Source organism: Onychomys torridus, chromosome 11 (genome assembly GCF_903995425.1).
Source record: "Onychomys torridus chromosome 11, mOncTor1.1, whole genome shotgun sequence".
In the NCBI taxonomy this organism is placed as follows: domain Eukaryota; kingdom Metazoa; phylum Chordata; class Mammalia; order Rodentia; family Cricetidae; genus Onychomys; species Onychomys torridus.
The window spans coordinates 5,892,217-5,905,993 of record NC_050453.1 but is presented as its reverse complement, the minus strand read 5'-3'; the positions used below and the strand labels follow the sequence as shown (position 1 = coordinate 5,905,993).

At 44.8% G+C, this 13,777-nt stretch overlaps 1 protein-coding gene across 1 annotated transcript in view; it reads right to left on the bottom strand.

Annotated features, from left to right (window-relative positions):
- The window catches only part of Cenpf (centromere protein F), a 44,885-nt gene extending 44,490 nt beyond the window's left edge, over positions 1-395 (bottom strand). Inside the window, exon 1 of the mRNA XM_036201884.1 lies at positions 234-395. Within this exon, the coding sequence (XP_036057777.1) occupies positions 234-395 (162 nt within the window). The remainder of the gene's footprint in view (positions 1-233) is intronic.
- Positions 396-13,777: the final 13,382 nt, after the last annotated feature.

Below are 13,777 nucleotides of genomic sequence, written 5' to 3'. Positions count from 1 at the left end.
ACACTTAGCCTAACTGCACAATGCAAAAAAGCCCCTTCCCAAACAGAAGTTCAAGTGAAATTAAGCCCTAAATATCAGCAGGTGGGCAGCAATAAAGCCACAGATGAAGAAAACCGGAGGCAACTTAAAATGTCTCAGGGAGAGACGATATCACCTGGAGATGACAAGTTCCCTCTTCTACAAGAAAGCAAATTATCCAAAAGGAAGCCAACTGCTTCAAAAAGCAGTGATACCTTCTGCTTCTGCTTCTGCAGCGCGGCTTCTAGAGAGTCAAGCTGAAACTGCCTCTGCTGCTTTTCCTTCTTCAGTTTGTCCAGCTGTCCTTCAAGCTCTTGAATCTTCTGAAGAGCTCTTGTAGGGAGTCCTTCCTTCCATTCTTCCAGTGCCCAGCTCATTTTCTTTTATTTTTCAAGCATTTGTAAGTAAACTGAAAAGAATAAAGTCAGTAAAGGAAATTCAGAGATTATATAGCATGCTTATTTGTTTTTCTCTTCATTTATTATTTTTTCAGGTTTGTTGTTTGGTTTTGTTTTTTGAGACAGGGTTTCTCTGTGTAATAGCCCTGGCAGTCCTGGAACTTGTAGACCAGGTTGGCCTAGAACTCACAGCAATCCACCTGCCTCTGCCTACCAAGTGCTGGGATTAAAGGTGTGGCCACCACCGCCTGGCTATTTTTTCAGGTTTAAGCTCTCATATAGCTACTTGTGTTATATAAAACAAATGCTTTACTGTAACGTTTCCAGGTGAAGCAGATCCTACCTACATGAGAGAAAAGCATGACATTATTTTACATGTTCTTTTCCTTCTTCATATCATTATCACTCAAACTATGCATCCCCAGGGAGGCCTTTCCTAACCAGGGAATAGTTTCCAGTCAGTTTCTCACAAGATACCCAGCTCTTTCCAAGCTGGTATCTGTTAAACTAATACATGTATCAGCCAAGACTGGATGCCAGGTTACTACCAGGACCATTCCAAAGGTGGTAAAGGCACACTCCAGATGAAAAGGAAAGAATACAGGCAGTGACTCAAAGGTGGTAAAGGCACACTCCAGATGAAAAGGAAAGAATACAGGCAGTGACTCAAAGCACATTTACGCCCTACCACTTTTCACTTAAATAATGCACAATCTTGAGCAAATCATTCAATTGCTCTTAGTGTCCTGGTTTCCTCATTTATAAAAAGTTGGCAACTTCCTCAAGCCTCAAAATGGCATCTCCTAGTACATTTTATGTACATGTTAACTATTATGTCAGTTCCCCCAAATATACTTCAGCCTATGATACAAAAAAAAAAAAAAAACCCACCAAACATGGATTACCGCCTTCAGAGCTACTTCTGAGTATGTACACTGAGACAGTATCTAACTGTAAATACTTTGAAAAAATATTTTCCAAAGTTAAAGAGAAACAAAGATCCTGACATGTTATATATCAAGGCTTGAAAACTGTTTTTACTGCCAGCTTCATTATTTTTCTCCCAGATCTCAGAAGACATCTGTAACTCCACAATCAATTTCTCGAAAAAAATTCTGAAAGGAATGCAGGCAGCCTCTCAACGAACAAAGGGCAATTTACCCTGCTCTAAGAGATGGCTTGTTCATTCAAGAGTGAGAGTAGAATACACCAAAATCACACACTAACTTAACAATTCAGCCAGCCACCAAAATCATTACATCAAGATGCCAACAGCCATATCTGGGGGTGGTGATGCAAGCCTTTAACCCCAACAGTTGGGAGACAGAGAGAGAGGGAGAGAGGGAGGGAGGGAGGGGGAGAGAGAGAGAGAGAGAGAGAGAGAGAGAAATAAAAGATGCCACTGCCAACAAGACAAAAAGAACAATCCAAAGATGAGGAACAAGCACGGGAAACCAGCAGGCTGCTTTTCTAACTCAATTAACAAACAGCTACACAGATTTGTTTGTAGTCACACACTTACACGTTTTCTATGTGATCGCCTAATTGTCATTAGGAGTTGACAAACTAAGAAATTAGTTGTCGGCCATCTAAATCGGATCTCTGGAGCCAAAGAAGGAAAACCAATCAATGGAAAAGGTAACACTAAAGGGGCAGGGTCTCAGTGGAAGACGAAAGTGAGGTGAACTGTCTAAAAGAGCGGTTCTCGGGGACTGCCTATCAGATATTAACATTACGGTTAATACCAGCAAAACTAGTTTTGAGTAGCAACGAAATAATTTTATGGGGGGGGGGGGCGGTGTCACCACATCATGAGGTACTGTGTCAAAGGGTCTCGGTATTAAGAAGGCTGAGGACCACTGCTCGCTCGCAAAGGACTTCCACCGACGCTGTCGGTCTCAGAAGCGAAGGGCTCTCCCCAAGGGCCCATCGCCCCGCGTCGAGCCCCTAAGGAGGTTCAGACAGGCTTCTGCGGCTGCCCTTCGTCAGGATCCCCTCCCGGCCTTCCAGGACTCGTTATTTCTGGCTGCTGAGCACACACCGCCCGGCCTGGCACCCAGGGGACCCTTAGCCAGGGGAGAAGGAAGCTTCTAGAAGCCATGAGGGTAGGCGCGCCGCGGACTGGGGGCTGCAGGGCGGTGACGCGGCCGCGCGTCGGGGGGTCGCGGGCCCGGGAGGACGCTGCTCACCTGCGCTCCTCCCAGAACCCGGCTCCAGTGTCGGCCAGCCCGGGGCTCCCCACCGCCGCGAACTCCTCCCGCAGCGCGCCGCTCCTCGCCGTGCAGCTCGGCGTCGTTCAAACTGCCCGCGGCCGCCTCCCCTCTTCCCCCTCGCTGGCTTCCGGTCCCGCCCAACTCACCCCCACTCCTATTGGCCATTGGGAGACGCTCCCAACCAATCCGCCCCCGCGCGCTCGGGAAACCGCCTCTGATTGGCTCTTTTGGACGGCTGTTTAAAAACAAGCCGTGGTCGCCGCGGAGCCTGCGCAGACGAGCGATGCGCTCGCGTTGCCTAGAGACGGGCACCGCGTGCTCTGAGCGGCTGGCCCCGCGAGCTGGAACCGGGTTTCCACCGGGAGCGGCTGGGCTGGCTGAGGAGGAAGGTGAGGCCTGCGCTGCAAGGGTGGCCGCTCACTTGTTACCTGTAGGACCAGGACCCTGGCTCAGCTCTCTGAGGCGAGCATCCCTATAAAAGTTGGCTGAGAAGTTAAGTCGCACCTGTCATAGCAGCCCTGACGATGGTGTGTGGTGGAGAGCCTGGGCTACGTAGCGCATGACAGGCCAGCCTAGACTATATACGTGGTCCTTGTCAAAAATAAATAACTGAACTGAGTCACAGAATAACAAAATAATCTGAAACTGAAATCTAGACGTGCGTGCAAAACCTCACTTAACTGCTAAACTCTGTCGTATTTTCAAAATGAATATGAATCAGTCTGGTGAGAATTGAGGGGAAGACTTTCCATCAGACTCAAATATTCACAAGACTCTTCAAAACTGAATGCACTCTAACCGTTTTATGAAGCCCAGGTTTGTGAGTGTGTGTGTGTGTGTGTGTGTGTGTGTGTGTGTGTTAATATCATTAGGGGTGCTTACAGCAGCGTGAGTAATCTTGCCTCATCAGCCTTTATTAAGTGCTCGGAGATAGGTGAGATCCATAAGCCCTTCCCCAACAAATAAGCCTCTAAAGGCAGGAAGAAACTAGGAATTGTGAAGTTGATGTTTGCTCAATAAATTCCACACTTCCTCTGCCCCTTTTACCTCTTGCATTAGACCATCCCCTCAGCTTAGTCTGAATCTGTTTCCCCTTACACTGAAATCATGCTGATCCTTCAGTACCCAGTTCAAATGCAGCTTTCTTCATAAAACTACTAGCTGCCTAGTCTTATGTCAACCTGACACAACCTAGCTTTATCTGAAAGGAGGGACCTCCAATTGAGAAAATGCCTTCATAAGATCCTGCTGTAAGGCATTTTCTTAATTAGTGATTGACAGGGAAGGCCCAGCCCATTGTGGGTGGGGCCATCCTTAGGCACTTAGCCCTGAGTTCTGTAAGAAAGCCTGCTGAGCAAGCAAGCCATGAGGAGCAAGCCAATAAGCGGCACCCCTCCATGGCCTCTGCATCAGCTCCTGCCTCCAATTTCCTTCCGTTTGAGTTTCTGTCCTGACTTCCTTCAGTGATGAACAGTGAGGTGGAAGTATAAGCCGATTAAAGCCATTCCTCCCCTGGTCATGGTGCTTCATCACAGCAATTCCACCCTATTCCCAAACGCTCCTAGCTCTTTCTTAGAACTTAGTTTTAAACCTTCACTTTTAGGATTTTGCCATGTCTTAGATTTTATTCCCCCAGATCAGACTCAAAAGTTCCTTTAGAATAAAATGCAATTTGTCTTTGCCACCCCAATTAAAAATCCCTAGTGCCTTTACACATAGTAGTGTATAAACCAGATCATCTTTGGGGATAAAACTGCAGTCTGGGGAAGGGACGTCCTCCACCTTCCTTGAATCCTCAAGTAGAAGAAAGCAGCAAAAAAAAAACCTTTGAGGGGCCTTGCTGCCATCTGACTGATATCTGTTAGTTCTGGGATTTGAACCGATGTGACCCCAATGCCAGTTCCTGTTCCACTGGGTCTCACAATAATCATTCAGTTATATAATATCCACCTTAGGAAACAGACCTAGAAAATATACAGGCTTTTTAAAGCTTGAGTGCAAACTCTGCACTAAATAGGAGATGGCTGTCTACTTACCACTGTATAGCCACGCCTTGTGCTATATTATTGTATAATAAGCAATTAAAAGTTCATCCTTTTCTCATACAAGGAAACTGTAAAGTAGACTACTCTAGAAGCTTCTATAATGTTTCTTGACTTCAGTTTGGGTATTTCAGGTGCTGGCAGTTTAAAGATGAGCCCCATCCAGCTAAACCACATGTCCTTTGACATTCGCTCTTGTCTCCCTGCTTTTCCCACCATCAGTCCCGTCTCGGTGACCCAGGCCACCATCTGTGGACCTCATCCACCACCTTACGTTCTAGGGCTCAGTGCTCTCTGGCCTTCCCATCTTTTATTTTCCAGCTTAAACTGCAGCATTTGGCACCAAAACCAACCCCATTGCCCTTTGTTCCGTCCCCCAGATGTGCACATCCGTCTGTCCAGCTACCCTCGCCCTTCTTGGGAGTGCCACGATGGGAATGGAGAGAAGTCCTAAGACTGTGGATACTGGAGTCTGACAACTAACTCGACCTCCATACTACTCCCCAGACCGTGCTCCAGTGTTTAGAATTTCTCCAAACTCCTCCAACTACAGCCTTCACATTCACCCTCAGGAGTGGAACTCATCTAATAGTTGACAGGGAATGTAAGATGTCACACATGAAATGCTCCCAAACAACCATGGGAAACATTCTAATGTCAGGTTCAACTGAGTTATGTAGCCCACTCTTCTCAGGACTTCCCTCTATCAGTGATGCACTGCAAATGATCTTAGCCACTTCCCATTTCCTAGAATGCCTAAATATTTCCCTTTAAAAGTAAAAATTCTTGGAATTGGAGAGGTGGTTCAGCAGTTAAGAACACTTACTGCTCTTGCAGAGGACCTGGGTTCAGTAGCACCACATGGGAGCTCACAGCCATCTGTAACTACAGTTTCAGGGGAAGCTGATGCCCCTTCTGGCTCTAGAGGCAGTGGGTATGCACAGACACACATGCAGACAAACATGTGTGAACCCATTCTCTCAGTTCTGCTTACCCCTGCAGTGATCATGGCATCTCTGTTCACATTCCATTTCTTTTTAGGGCTAATTTGGATAATTGTCATACACCTTCTTATCAAAGGTGCTTTTATATAAGGCTGTCTCTCTCCCTCTCTGAATCATAGGGACAATATGATTTATTTAAGCAGCATCTTAATTTTTAATCTCATAGTTTTGTCTATTTGAGGACTTAAAACATTTTATAATGAGCACATTTGCCTATATTATTACCAGATTCTCTCTCCCGCTCTTGTCAATGCCACAAGAAAGCCATGGCAACTGGGTGATGGTGATGAGTTTGGTTTGTTTATTTGGGTTTTATTTAGAACCAGTTGTTAGTATAGGGTAGAATATATTTTTCCATCTCATTTCCAACTTCTGTATGTCTACATGTTTTAGTAGCTTCTCTTACAACAAGACTCTATTTTATTGTGTTATAGCTCTGCACAACAAGATCTTTTATTGTAATAAATTTACCCAAAACATGCATAGTTTAACTCTGAGGTGCAATGAATTTTGACAAGTATGTACACCTCTATAAACACTTTTAAAGTCATAATACAAACATTTTTTGACATGACAGGGTTCTATATACCCTTTCCAGCTATCTAGTCCCCAGTTCCCAGAGCCAGACAACCAATCAGTGGTTTGGTCAGTAAGTAACAGTTTATGGTCCATCACTGTTTTCTTTGGTTTCATTAGGCTGAAATATTCAGCATGTGCTGCTGGAAGTCCGTTTCTTTCAGTATCTTATACAGGCATCGCTATTGTTCATAACTTTGGGGGTTTCTTTTATTTCTTAATATTCTTTCTTTGCATAGATATAAAAATAGTCTATCCATTCATGAGAGAATGTCTTGTTTCCAATTTAAAACCATTTAAAAAAAGTTGCTAGAACTTTTATGTTGAAGTCTGTGCCTCATAATAATTGCATAATCTACCTGGTAAAAATTAGTTGAGTAATGTTTTCTGCTCATCTCTGAGTTTGTGTGGAATTTCTATTATTTATGCCTTCATACTTAGGCCTGGAGTTTTCTCTGGGGCTCCTTTAAAATAGGAATTAAATTTGTATTGGTAAAGTCTTTAATTTTCTAGTTTTAGTTTCACCTGATAATTTGTTTCTTTAAAGAAAATTTTCTATTTGCTTTTCTAGTTGGGCTTAAGTCATTAAAACTATTGGTACAGAGATTTTCAAAGTTTTCTGTTACCATCCTTTGAATGGTTTTAAAGAACATAGTTACAATTCTCTGTTGATTCTGTGTTCTTGTTATCTAGTCTTTCTTTAATACAAACCTCTTTTAAAAAATTTATTTATTATGTATACACTGTTCTGCCTGCATGCATCCCTGCAGGCCAGAAAAGGGCACCAGATCTCATTACAGATGCTTGTGAGCCACCATGTGGTTTTGCTGGGAATTGAACTCAAGACCTATGGAAGAGCAGCCAGTGAGTGCTCTTAACCTCTGAGCCATCTCTCCAGCCCCTCTTCAATACTGCTTTAACTTTGTTGATCTTTTTAAGAACCATTTTGTATAGTCAAGTATCGTGTGTGCCTGTAATCCTAGCATCTAGGAGTTGAGGCAGGGAAAACAAGGCAGCCTGAGCTACATAGAAAATTCAAACCATCCTGGGCTTCATAGAGAAGAGTCTCAAAAACCAGGGTGGGACTTTAACAGGTGGCTCAGTCAGTAAAAATATATGTCTAGTGAGCCTGGGGACCTGTATGTGATCTCCAGAACCCACATGAGAACACAAAGTGTGTCCTGTTGGAGGAAGTGTGGCCTTGTTGGAGGAAATATGTCACTGGGGGTGGGCTTTGAGGTTCCAAATGATCTGCTCAAGCTAGACCCAAACTCCTCCCTCTCCACTCCACAACTCTGCTTCCAGATGTAGAACTCTCAAGCTACTTCTCCAGCATCATTCATTCATGTCTGCCTGCATGCCACCATGATGACATGGACCAAACCTCTGAACTGTAGGCCAGCCCCAATTAAATGCTTTCCTTTATGAGTTGCCATGGTCATGGTGTCTCTTCACAGCAATAGAAACCTTAAGACAGTGTTATAGTAACCAGAGTGCTTACCACTTCTGGCAATCTTTATTCTGTATCCTTTTGCTCTCTTTTTCCTTGACTGGAGAAATGCCTCAACTGTTATTGTTTCTGAGTCTGTTTCTACTGGCTTAGTGTCTCTCGGTTATGACTCACATTTTCTGGTTCTTCCTGTGGATGGAGATTTTTTGATTGGATACCAATCGTTGTAGATTTTATGCTTTATATTTTATGGTATTGCTTGAAAGAGCATCAGATATGATCTGTTAGACAGCTGAGGTACCTAGAGATCATTTTTTTAAGTCACTCAGCTTCATCATGAAGAATTTGAGAGTAGCCTTTCCCTGTAGTAATTAAGGCTGTTTCTAAGTCATGTTCCTTCTGGGCCTTGTACTGAATTCCCCCCAATGTGTTCAGTGCTCTCTTTTCACTCTGGCTGATGGGAATTCAGACTATTGGCCCCAAAAGAGCTTTGTTTGATTGATTGGTTGGTGTGATGGTTAGGTGTCTATCATTATTTTGGTTTGGTTTTGTTGTCAACTTGACAAAAGCTAGGATCATCTGAGAAGAGGAAACCTCAGTTGAGAAAGGGCCTCCATCACTGGCCTGCTCATATTGATTAATGACTGATGGGAGGGGCAGGCTGCTGGGAGCAGCACCATCCTTTGGTAATTGGTCCTGGGTGCTATAAGAAAGCAGGCTGAGCAAGTCAGGGGGAGCAAGCCAGTAAGCAGCACTTCTCCATAGCCTCTGCCTTGAGTTCTGCCCTTACTTTCCTCAGAAGTCAACTGTGACCTGGCAGTTGTAAGGTGACATGAACCCTTTCTTCCCCGAGTTGCTTGTGGTCGTGGTGTTTATCACAGCACAGAAGGCAAACTAGAGCAGTTGCTTTTTGTTTGTTGTCTCTTGAGATATGAGCTCCATGTCCTTGCCAACCTGGGACTTGAAGAGAAGTCCTCCTGCCTCTGCCTCCCACATGCTGGGATTACAGATGTACAGGAGCACATGCAGCCTGAACGAGCTTTGAGAACTTGTTCCAGGATCTCCCTGGTGATGATTCTTCCCCTCCACGTCACTCTTCCCAGCCTCGTGCAGTCTCACCCTGAGAACGTACCGACTGGTGTGTGGCCAGACTCAGAGACTCAGATCAGATTTCAGTTTTCTAGGTTTGGGATTTCTGGTTTGTGTTTGTGCTGTGCAGTTGTGTTGAATTTGCAGTGCCTTGCTTGTGCTGGGCAAGTGTATTGCTAAGCCACATTCTCAGGCCAGGATCTCTGTATCACCCCCTCCTCTTTGCTCCTGTATCATGTACATCTTACCTTTTTCAGTTCCCCCCAAATTCTGACACATATTATCCTCCTATCATTCTATTTCTGGGGTCTCAGCAAGCTTGAACAAGCTTTTAATCCCCAGATATCTGTAACACAGACCACTCTTTTTTTTTTTTTTTTTTTTTTTTTTTTTTTTTTTTTTTTTTTTTTTTTTTTTTTGAGTTCTATACCCACGTATTCAGCTATCTTCTGGATATCACTCAACAATTCCAGTAAGAATTTGCCCCATGCCTACTCTCCCTCCCACTTCCCCACCTCAGTACACAGTGTCTTCACTTCAGCTCTCCACACTGGAAATTCTAGAATCAGTCTTGTCTCCTAAATCTTATCAAGTCTGTCTCCCATGAATACTTCTCCACCTTTCCTGCCTGACACTTGATCCTGCCTACTAGCCAGTCAGCTCTTGCCTTAATTATTGGAACAGCCTTCTGGGAAGGCCATCTCTTGGCACAGGGTGCCTTAATTAAAGCTGAGGCCTTGATATGGAAAGGATGGGCCCCTGAATCCTAAGTTGATGACATTCAGATGGGCCAAGAAAAGGTAGATCTTTGCATGATGCATTTTCGAGTCAAGGTTCTGGTGTCCCCATATCTACTGTCATGCCCTGTGTGTAGCTCACTCCTCTAGAGTAGACAGCTTATTTATCAAAGAGCTTGTGGCCTGGCTGTATGCGCCAGCTGAAATCAGGGAAACACTACGTTTGGGAGGAGACCTTGAGGAAACCAAGAAGATAAGGAGTCAAAACATAGTGCCAGCCAGGCATGGTGGCACATGCCTTTAATCCCAGCGCTGAGGAGGCAGAGGCTGGCAGATGTCTGTGAGTTTGAGGCCAGTCTGGTCTACATAGTGAGTTCCAGTACAGCTAGAGCCACATAGAGAGACCTTGTTTCAATTAATCAAGTGATTAAAAGTGTAAGGGTCTGAGAAAACAATGAAGGAAGACCCCAAACTCAAACAGTAATGCAAGAACAAAGAACATTTATTACTATTCCAGCATGCAGGGGTCAACACCTGTACAAAATAGCCATGAGAGGAGAGTGCAGACTCCTTTTAAACACAGCTAGGGGAATTTCAAGAATGGTTAGGTCATCTCAAACATATTTCACCAAGCAAGCAGCAGTTATATTAGTACATTTTTGATGGGCTGGGGTTTTTTTTCTTTGGACATACTTGGGTAAGTTTAAGGGGTTGCGAGAACTATCTTTATTGGTCATTGTTTTTAGATACTGTGAGGCTGACTCAGACCTTGTATGTGTTTTTTTCCTCATCCTTGTTGTCAGGGGCACTTTAATTAATAGCTTTTGTTTAGAAAACTGAAACTAAGACCCAGCTTGTAAAAAGGAGGAAGTTTAGACCTTTCAAAAGAAAATGTAGGGCCAAAGACATAGGCGTGTTCTCTCATGATTTCTAACTTAACACATGGCAAAGACACCTGGCATCGGTGCCATGGGGTAGCTCCCTGAAACTTGACATAAAGACAGTCTAACAAATTGGGGTTGACGTTCTAGAACCGTATGTGACAGTGTTGAGGACAGGGTTAGTAGCTTAAAGAAACAGGACAGCTAGATTGGATTTATTGCCCTAGGCTACCAACTGATTATTTCCATTACTGTAGTGGTATTTGCTCTGCCCATAACCTTGAGCTATAGGGCCCAAAGGAGATGATGCTTCCTTCTTCCTATCTTCTTTTTTCTTTCCTTTATTAAAAAAAATTTTTTTTAAAGATTTATTTATTTATTATGTATATACATCATGTATGACTGCAGGCCAGAAGAGGGCACCAGATCTCATTACAGATGGTTGTGAGCCACCATGTGGTTGCTGGGAATTGAACTCAGGACCTCTGGAAGAACAGTCAGTGCTCTTAACCTCTGAGCCATCTCTCCAGCCCCCTTTTCAAAATTTTTTTAAAAAATTTTCATCCTAGTGTGATGTGTTATGTAGGTGCAAGCAAGGGACACCAAAGGTTTATAAAATAGCAAAAGCTAGGAGGGAGCCAGGGAAGAGGTCTCACTTGCTGGCATCATCAGGAGCCAGCACTGATCAGCCAGGGATTTCCTCCCTCCAGAACTGTGAGACAGTTTCTGCTGTTCCAAGTTGCAATGTCCTAGGTGCTTTGTTTTAGTAGCCCCAGGAAATTAATACAGATACCAAGTTGAAATCATGTGTTAAACTTTAGCAGGGAAAGGCTCAAGTAAGGCATCAGTTCAGGATAGCACTCTCCAGGGTGGAGAGCAGCCCCTCCCTCCCCAACTGTGCACCATCTGCACCAAAGCAGCACCCTCATCCCTAGAAGATGGAAGGAGCAAGCCTGAGGCCAGCAGTGGGCGACTGGGCTCCCTTCACTGTCACCTAGATAACCCTACCTTAGACTCCACTGAGTAAGGTGTGGAGTGGAGGACACTTAATAACATAACACAAAAGGGTTCAAAACTACTCCTAGCTCCTCCAGTCCCTGCTCCCCTCAGTCATGTGTACAGCAAATAAAGGGATTCTAATAGTAACATGAGGTTCATCAACCCTGATTCATCGTACACACTCTTCTCTACTACAGAATGCCACCAGAGAAATATGCCTAAAGCTCAGGAGATGCTCCGGGGCCCCCCACAACCTCCCCATGTGTATTTTGTTCTGGTGAAAAAGCTATCACAAACAGCATGGTCCAAAGGGAAAAAGCAACCAAAAGCTAGCCCTGAGGGGAGGGTGAGACAGAACCCTGTGGACAAGCCAATGAGGCAGACGCTGGCCATGGACAGGGAGGTCTAGTGTGGGTGGCAGCTGCAAGAATTGGTGCACATTAGCCACAACCTTATCAACAGTTGTGTGGCAGAGGCTTGCTTCACATCAGTTCCCTCCCCCTCTCTCTCTCATTTTATTTAAAACATTTTATTGGGGGAGGAGCATTGCATACCACAGTACACATGTCCGCTCTCCCTGTCCCCCTTGTTGAGGTAAGTCTCTCTTGTTTCTGCTTTGCTGTGAACTCCAGGCTCACTGGCCTATGAGTTTCTAGATGATTCCCCTACCTCTGCTTTCCACATTTCTGTGAGAGAGCTGGGATTACAGATGTGTGCCACCAGTCAGGCTTCCAATGCCTGTTACAGGGCTCAAGTTGCCAGTCTATGTGGCAGGCATTTTGACCTACTGAGCCAACCTCCCAGCCCCATCTCTTCAACAAAGTCTTCCTGAGCTTATGGCCATCATCATCAACACAGTGACAGAGTTAATGCAGAGACAAATGGATCTAAACATGGTAAAAGGTAGACTATAGCCAATAATTTTATGACATCCTCATGGCCCATGTATGGTGTTAGCCAAAGATGTGTCAGACTGTTGTGTGAGAGTGTTGCATGAAGTTTCCAGGGAGAGCCACACAAGTGTGTCTCCACCCTGGATAAGATACTGACAGACCAAAGAAGGGTCCTGGAAAGTCCAGCTCACTGAACCAATGAGCGTATTGATTTACTGGCTTAAAGACCTTAGGTGAGGGGTTATTTACAACAGCATGGATGACCTGAGCAGTTGCATCACTGACCACCACCACCCCCATCATGGATGAGGACTCAGAAAGCTGGAACTCCCATCCTAGCCAAACTTTCACCTTCCATATATTCTAGAACCTCTGCCTCCACATGTCTGTGTGCAACCAGGGGGAGAGACATGCAGTCAGAGATAGAGCCGAAGAGAGTGTATAGCTGTACCTCAGGTGAGGATGTGATGGCCCTCTCCCTTCTCCTGTGAGGACATGAGGATAGTAGCACTATATCATGTCAGAGAACAGAGTGCCATACAGTGGGATCAGACCCCAAGCCTTCAAGTGCAAGCCATAGGCCTCAAGATGTCTCCTGAACTTTCTTGGATGCTAAAGAAGCTATCTTAACAGCACCAAGCACAACCTGGAAGTGAGGAGCAGCTATGACTTCCTGAAGTAGTCCTCAGCAAATAGAGTTGGGAGCCAATGGGTGGGTGTCCTTCCCATATGCAGGGTGGCAGAGCAAGAAGAACTAAGCCCAGATACTAACTGCAATAGCAGTGACAGTGGCCCTTCTGTGGGCTTTTCTAGGATCTCCCTTTTCCCTCTCAGCCCTTTGCGTCCTGGATTATCACAACAGAAACTTCCCAGAAACACCCAGGCCTATCTTGTCCTGTTTGGAGGAGACTACAGAGCAAACTGAAAGCTTTCAGTTTCCACACATGAGGAATGTGGCTGGCCTTCACAATGCTGCATCAACGCTCCTGCTGCAAACCTGAGCCTCGGCGGCCTTCTCTGGGAAGTCAGAAGTGCAACCACTGAGGGATTTGCTGGGATTCTTTGTCCACTTTCACATTAGAGCTGATACTTCTGTGCCTGTCATGTACATACTTATACTTCCACAGGCTGAGGTTGAGCACCTCACGGCAAGAAACTATTTCCAAGACAAGATTAATTAAAAATCTTTTGAGTCCCTGCAGCATAGAGAAGCTTAGGAATAAATACTAAATATACAACAGAGGTATGTGATTTAATTACATTTTATTACAAAAATAAATACTCACCATATCCACATGTTTTGGGTAAATTGGTTATACACAATAGAGCACCACTCAGAGAGAGATGTGAAGTACTAGAAAGGGGACCTGAACTTTGGAGACCCCTTTTTCTTCCCACCACTAGGTGGCTCTGTCCCACAAAAGGTTTCAGCCAACAGCCTGGTCTCACTGGCGTGTAGCATCTCCTTCCTTTCTTC